At 42.1% G+C, this 7624-nt stretch overlaps 1 protein-coding gene across 1 annotated transcript; it reads right to left on the reverse strand.

The window, feature by feature from the left end:
* Positions 1-553: 553 nt before the first annotated feature.
* On the reverse strand, positions 554-6995 carry LOC310663033 (vomeronasal type-2 receptor 26-like). Its single transcript, XM_083410559.1, has 3 exons — positions 4140-6995; positions 2938-3064; positions 554-1872 (listed from the first exon to the last, which is right to left on the reverse strand). Exons 1-3 carry the CDS (start codon positions 4290-4292, stop codon positions 974-976), a joined length of 1179 nt encoding a protein of 392 aa, XP_083266685.1. The 5' UTR covers positions 4293-6995; the 3' UTR covers positions 554-973.
* Between the last annotated feature and the right edge of the window lie 629 nt (positions 6996-7624).

Raw genomic sequence — 7624 nt, forward strand, 5'->3', positions numbered from 1 at the left:
TGCACATAACAAATAGGAGCCAACACAACACAAAACACTGTTGTTGTATGTAAGTTTTATTTTGCTTTTTATCTTATATTTTGGAAATGTACATCCAGGTGTTTTTTTACTTCATTTGGGGGGGGGGGCTCCAAGAGAGTGGGGCCCTAAGCTATAGCTTGTTTAGCTTATACGTAAATCTGGCACTGGCCACACACATACAGACCTCGGATTCCCCCCCCCCATGGGATAGATATATTTTGTTTAATATTTTTATTTATTATGATGATATCTGGGTGTCATAACCTGGGACCCAGGTGAATGTCATGGCCTAGGGCAACCCTCAGGTCAGCACAGCACAGTACAGCATGCACCTATGCTCACATTATTATTATTATTATTATTATTATTAATACCCCGTCCATCTGGCTGGGTTTCCCCAGCTACTCTGGGCAGCTTGCAGCATATATAAAAACATAGGAAAACATCAAGCATTAAAAACTTCCTGAAACAGGGCTGCCTTCAGATGTCTTCTAAAAGTTGTGTATTTCTTTATCTCCTTGACATGTGAAGGGAAGGTGTTCCACACGGAGGGCGCCACTACTAAGAAGGTCCTCTGCCTGGTTCCCTGTAACTTCGCTTCTCGTGGTACAAACACAATGTATCTCTGTCACTGTCCTATTGGAAATCTTTTGGAAATCTAACCACCTCTCTCTTGGTTTTAGCTTTCCGTTTAAGAGCTTGCTTTGCATTTAACTGTTAAGCACTAGAGTTGCAATTATTGTTTTATTTTATTTACATGCTGCCCTTTATCCAAAGATCTCAACCATTGTGCAAAAGTCAGCTGCTGAAAATACATAATGTACCTTTTCTGGGATGTTTTTCGAGGCAGGCTCCTCATCTACTCATCAAATCATAGCTAATGCTCTAGTAATCCTTACCAATGCATTAATAGTACATTAATAGTGTAGTAGAAGAAAACAGGGCAGAATCTTTAAAACTTTCTCCTAATTAGCTCTTTGCTGTTCTGCTGGGGCCTAAACACAATGATGTAGCATTTAGGGGCAAAGATGCAACCCAGTAACCCAGCACTGGAGGCTAAGATGGAGAAAATCTCCACAGCCACCATGTATTTCCCTCTTGTGCTCAGGTAGGTTGGAACAAAGGATAACCACACGCTGCAAAAGACCAACATGCTGAAGGTAATGAACTTGGCTTCATTAAAACTATCAGGTAACTTGCGGGCTAGGAATGCCACAGTGAAGCTGGAAATGGCCAAGAAGCCCATGAAACCCAAGACACAGTAAAACATGGTAACTGACCCTTCATTACATTGCACGATGATTTCTCCAGTTACTGTGTGCATGTCTAAATCAGGGAATGGCGGAGAGGTTGCCAACCACAAGGTACAAATACTTCCTTGAATGAGGGAACAGGAAAAAACAACAGAATGTCCCTGTCTTTTCCCCATCCACTTCCTCATGCTGGATCCTGGCTTTGTAGCCATGAAAGCTATCACTACAGTGATGGTTTTGGCCAATACACAAGAAACAGCCACTGAGAAGATGATACCAAACACTGTTTGTTGGAGAAGGCAGGTCACTTTTCCAGGTTTGCCAAGGAAAAACAATGAAGAAAGGAAGCAGAGCAGGAGGGAGATGAGGAGGATATAGGTGAGGCCTCGGTTGTTGGCTTTTACAATGGGTGTATCCCTGTGCTTAATGAAAATTGTTAACACCAAGACTGCATGAATGGAAAGAAAAACAGCAGCAAAGGCTAAAGTGATTCCTAAAGGTTCTTTATAAGAAAGAAAGGTTATAACTTTAGGCACACATTCATCTTTGTCCTTACTTGGAAATTGCTCTTCTGGGCACATGAAACAGTCAGCCATATCTAAAAAAGAGTAAATTTATCATTTCAGCATTAATTACCTGTTACCTATGGATTATTCTCCACTCTACCTCTCATCATAGCTGTCAACGTTTCCCTTTTTTTAAGGGAAATTCGCTTATTCCAAATAGGATTCCTCGCAAGAAAAGGGAAAAGTTGACAGCTATGCCTCTCATACATCAGTTAAGAATGTAGAGATCTCTCTCTACCATTGGTGGATCTTTCCATAGGATTGCCCCCAGTAGACTGGAAGAAGATTACCCAGCTTTCAGAGCTCTCCTATTTTTTAAATATAGTTCTTGTCTCAAAAAGTGAATCGACATATATGAAACACTCAAGATTTAGGGATAAAAATTAAGGTACGTTTAAAGGTGAGCTTATATAATTTGCACTTTTCAAAACAATGTACAAGCTGAAATACAGCTTACTCCTTTTCCTCTTTGTCAGGGACTAAAACCAACCCAGGTACAGAAATAACTGGTCGCCTGTTTAGGGACTGAGTAGGAATATTTGGGGTGTTTCGCTGAGGAATCGCCTATTTTAGACTACTCCAAGCACCTCTTGTTTGCTAGCCTTTTGTTTCCTTGGCTTCATTTTTTGTCACAGCTAGATGGCTATGGGAGTGGGTGCAAGGCAGACTATGCCAAAATAATGAGCACCCCAAAGTACCAGCTTGGTAAAGGGATTCTTCCATATTCATAATTCATCACTGACTGGCATCAAGGTGTTTACAGGAGTGCTCCTTAGGCTTCACCCTTTGAAACACGGGGCAGCAGAGGAGGGGTGTAGTAATCGACTGAGCACACCTCCGAATGAGCTTGCAATGTAAAGCATGGATAGAGTCATATTCTGCTGTGAAGCTTGGAACCAGGATGGTGTCACCCTTAGAAGATATTTGGATATACATTCCCTTCTCTCTTCTGCAAATGCTATGCTCGCATTGATTTAGCTAATCACATGATAGTATGCACATTGGAGTAAGTTTTTACTTGTAAATAGCCATCTGGCACAACTCTTTTAAATTACTCTGTGTGGATCAAAACATTGGGGAGTTACTACATGACCTACCCTTCTTGTTGGAAATCTTCCCTTCTGGACATGGAGTACAATCATAGCAGCAGAATTTCTTCCCTTCTTTCCTTTTCTTCTCATTGCCAGGGTGGCAGTAGTCGTTACACAAAGAAATAGGCATCGCCTATCCAGACATTAAAGGAGTTACAAAAGGGAAATGGAGATAGAAAGATAGACAGACAGATACTTCTGATGTTGATCTTGGCATATGCGCCAGACCTTTTAAGGACCTAAAAGCATCCCTCTTGGGCAAGCAAGGGAACAGCTCTGGTAATACCCATAATTTAGCCAGCAGATAACTCATAAAGACTGAGTCAAACGAGTATTTGAAGAGAGTGAGTCACCATTAGTTAAGATTCCACATCTACAAACACAAAGAGAATCTTCAGAGAAGATGGCAAAGATGATGGATCAGTGAAAAATCTGGACTGGTAATCAGTAATGGGGATCTATCTCTTGTCAAGAAAGGGACTACGGGAATCATCATGCTGAATGGCCAGAGAATACTTTTCAGGTTGCTCAGTTAAAACGAAGCAGCTAGACTGAGCTCAGGCTGAATAGGCAGTCAAAATATAGGAGTGCAATCCAGTTTATCTTGGCTCATACTTAAGTTCCTTTGATTTCAGTACAGCATAATCCCAATTAAATGGTTAAAAGATTGCAACCAAAGCACCAACTCCTCAGTGTAGCTACATTATTATGGTTGACTTTATTGCGTTCATAGAATAATTTTTAAAATGTTTACACACTCAGAAATAAGTGTGTCTGTATGTATGTCAAGAACCAGAAAGTATCTTAACACTTCTGATAGTTGCTGCATTGGATTTGAATCTATATATACTACTACCAATCACAGCTATACTAAAATTGTAGCTTTCGTTTCCCACTCTCCAACCTCTTGATACTAATCATTAAGGGAAACCAAGAGAAAAATAAACAAAGAAGAATTTAAAATGAACCAAGGAATCCCTTATCCAGATAACGGATGTATTATCTCTATAGTTATCTCTGTGACCAGTCATTGTTGTTATGTCAGTCTTTGTCTAAAAACATTAAAGGTGGTATGAGCATTATCTTCCTCATGATTATACTGGCCAGAATACTGCCTGGACTAGTCAGCAAGGCAACCCTAGGCTATAATGCCATTGACTGCAGCTCCTTCAGCCCATGTCTTCATCCAGCCATGCCAGAATCCATACCTGGTTGAAACCGCTGTGCCAGACAATTATATCTTCATGAATTATGAATTCTTCACCTTTGGGAACATCTATGTCAATCCTACCAATTTTCACTCTCTGGAAAGAGTTATTTGGAAATATGATCGTGTTCATTATGTCAAAGCCACCTCGCATTTCCCTTTTGTCATTGAAGGAAATAGTTTCCCCAGCTGAGTTGTTAAAGGAACTCCCATGAAGAAAGTGATGGAGCTAAGGTATAATAAAGAGGGATATCAATAAATCAGAGAATTCATCTTTTCTGACTACTACCATTTATGTCAGGTAGTGATTTCCACTGCTGTTGGATGACAGTTACCAAGCACTCAACATGGCTAATGGGGATTATGGGAATTCTTCCTGCACTGGATATTCTGACTCCAGTTGGAGGACCCAGGAGAGACTCTCTGGGAAGCAGGAAATGGAAAGGCAACCAACAGGAAGACCTTCCACCACCCTAGGCTGAAGAGTCTGCTGACTTCTCTCTTTTATGGCTGGGTCTGTGTGTGGATTTTTAGCACCACTGGGCTTGAGAGCTTGAGAGTAGCCCGGAAAGCTGAAGTGGGGTCACTGTGCAGGAGCAGAAGGATGCCCCATCAGAGCACAGTGCACTTCAACACCTTGCAGTCAGACTACTGGTTGGAGTGTTGAATCATCCTGAGCATTTCTGGAGGAATCCTTGCAACCTTGATGTCACCATTGCCCTGGGAAAAGCTGGGTGGGTTATGGAGGAGTGCCCATCACCACTGGGAGGGCTCAAGAACAGGAGGAAGGATGAGAAGTCCCTGTCGCAAGAAACAGGCAAGCTTTCCAGAGGCGCCTCAACTGGAATGCTTCCCAGCCCTCTGATCCCTTTCAGCAGCCAGATCAGATTTTCAGGATCAAAGCTGTTGGTGGAACAAGGATTGAAATGCTCAAGAGTTTTATCTATCTGCTCTACTTTGAAATCCTGAATGACAAATCCTAAGTAGTTTGTAGTGCAATAGGAAAATTTGGAAAGGGGGGGGCTTCCAGTGGCAGACAATTTTTAAATTTAAAACATGCAAAGACAGTAGCAGTGAGAACAGTAGCAGGACGGGAAATGATGCAGGAGACAATGCCCTAGAGGAATGTGACACAATAAAGCAGGACTGTCATGGCCTTTCTAATAGAGCTGTTCGACGCTGAATCAGACTCCCACAGAGGGTGGTGGACTCTCCTTCCTGAAGGTTTTTAAGCAGAGGTTGGATGGCCTCTTTCATGAATGCTTCAGTTGACATTTCTGCATTGCAGGGGGTTGGACTAGATGACCCTTGGGGTTCCTCCCAACTCTATCAGCCTATGAAAGAAATATAAACCTATAAAATGCTCTCAACCAATAAGATGGCCAATTCCATTTCCTCAGTGATTCATGCAGGAGAAAGCTGAATATAGTCTCAACTCCGAGGTTTCCACAACCTGAGGAATACTTCCGGGTTTGCCGCATGCACATCCCGAAGTTTACATAACCAGAGGGTTACGTAAATGGAGGTTTGACTGTACTTTGTTTATTGAAATGAAAGAGTATTTTGTTGTAGGGACATTACCTGCCAGGGCTGAAGATCTTGAAGTTCAGCACTGAAACCCTTCTCATTAGCTCTCAGCTTGGATCGAGAAGAGCCCATAATATGCAAAGCATGAGCCACAGCGTAAACACCATTATAAACACTATAGCTGTGGCCAGTCATGAGCACTTCAAACTGTGGTGCAGGGAGGCTCTCTAGTCTCTCCTCTCCAGTACATGTTTGGTCAACATCCATTGCCGCATTGGGGTTTGGAAGTACACAGTCAAAGGCTTGCTCCCAAAAGTCCTTCAGAAAACTGTCCTTCTGGGCCCCGTGAAGCTTTATGGTCCCAATAAATTCCCTAAACCCCGAAATCTCTTTGGAGTGAACTGTAAAGGAAATTGCGCCTTGGAACATTTGAAGATCCCAGCTCCTTTGAATGCCGGTTAATATGAAATCTATCTGGGTTGTTGTAATCCACACCTTTCTCATTGAGGGAGTCTCCTTGTTTCCAGACTCTCGTATAAACATAATAGCCCTAAGCCATGCAATAGTCAAAGATTCTCCATATATAATGAATGTAATCACTGTATAATCTGTGTAATGTGCATAAAAAATTGTGGCTATATCAATAAGTTTCTCCAAGTTATCCCAATGGCTTATGCGTGGGATTCTTTGGGTGAATGCTGAACAGATCCCATACTGAGAAAACAATGGATCCAGTGTCTGCAAGAAATGTTCTCCACTGTTATCATCATCTATAAGAATTCCAACCCATGTCCATTTGAAATACTGGAGTAACAGGATAAGCCCCATATACTGCTGGGTTTCATTTGGGACCAGACAATAAAAGGATGGCCCTTGAGTGATACGATTCCCCTGTGGGGCAAATGAGCCATATGTGAGCTGGAAAAAATAATAATGTGCAGATATTGCAGGGCAAAGTTAGGAATGCCTTTATGTTCCTGATTATACAACAATTACTGTATATATATATAAACAGTTGTTAGGAGCCTAGAACTAAATTTAGCACATCTGATTGAATGTCCCAAGTATATAAAGCATACAATTTCATCATCATAAAATCATAGAATTGTAGAGTTAGAAGAGACCCACAAGGGTCATCTCGTCCAACCCCTGCAATGCAGGAATCACAGCTAAAGCATGCATAACATTTGTACCAAATGTTCATTAGCAAAATGTTGGGCAGGAGAGAAGAGAATTGATTGATTGCATCTCTATCTCCAATGAGATATTTTTTCCTCCAAGCTGCTCAAGGTGGCGTTTATGGTTCTCCCTGCGTTTAATCCCCACAACAACCCTGTGAAGTAGGCTAATAATAATAATAATAATAATAATAATAATAATAATAATTTATTTTTTATACCCCACCCATCTGGCTGGATTTCCCCAGCCACTCTGGGCGGCTTCCAACAGAATATTAAAATACAATAGTCTATTAAACATTAAAAGATTCCCTAAACAGGGCTGCCTTCAGATGTCTTCTAAAAGTCTGATAGCTGTTTTTCTTTTTGACATCTGGTGGAAGGGCATTCCACAGGGCAGGTGCCACTACTGAGAAGGCCCTGTGCTTGGTTCCCTGTAACTTGGCTTCTCGCAGCGAGGGAACCACCAGAAGGCCCTCAGCACTGGACCTCAGCGTCCGGGCAGAACAATGGGGGTGGAGACACTCCTTCATGTATACTGGCTGAGAGGTAGTGACTGGCCCCCAAGGTCACCCAATGAGATTTTTATGGCCAAGTACAGATTTGAACTTAGGTTTCCTAGGCCCTGTTAGTCTGACACCCCAAACTCTACACAGCACAGTCTCTCACACCATCCTGGGTACAATTTGGATTGCTTCACTGGGGCAACACTCTGTTTAAAATCTTGATTGTCCTGTTACCCCTGCCCTCACCACACGCTGAGCCCCCTCCTGTTCCAAGC

This window comes from Podarcis tiliguerta, assembly GCF_965153285.1.
Source record: "Podarcis tiliguerta genome assembly, chromosome: 13".
Taxonomy (NCBI): Eukaryota; Metazoa; Chordata; class Lepidosauria; order Squamata; family Lacertidae; genus Podarcis; species Podarcis tiliguerta.

Excerpts from the sequence above, each read along its gene's own strand:
- LOC310663033 (XM_083410559.1), bottom strand. The coding sequence starts at position 4,292 with ATGCGAGGTGGCTTTGACATAATGAACACGATCATATTTCCAAATAAC. Across the intron at positions 3,065-4,139 it reads GGCACAGCGGTTTCAACCAG|GCGATGCCTATTTCTTTGTG; the intron begins GTATGGATTCTG and ends ATGTCTGGATAG. Across the intron at positions 1,873-2,937 it reads GAAGATTTCCAACAAGAAGG|ATATGGCTGACTGTTTCATG; the intron begins GTAGGTCATGTA and ends ACTCTTTTTTAG.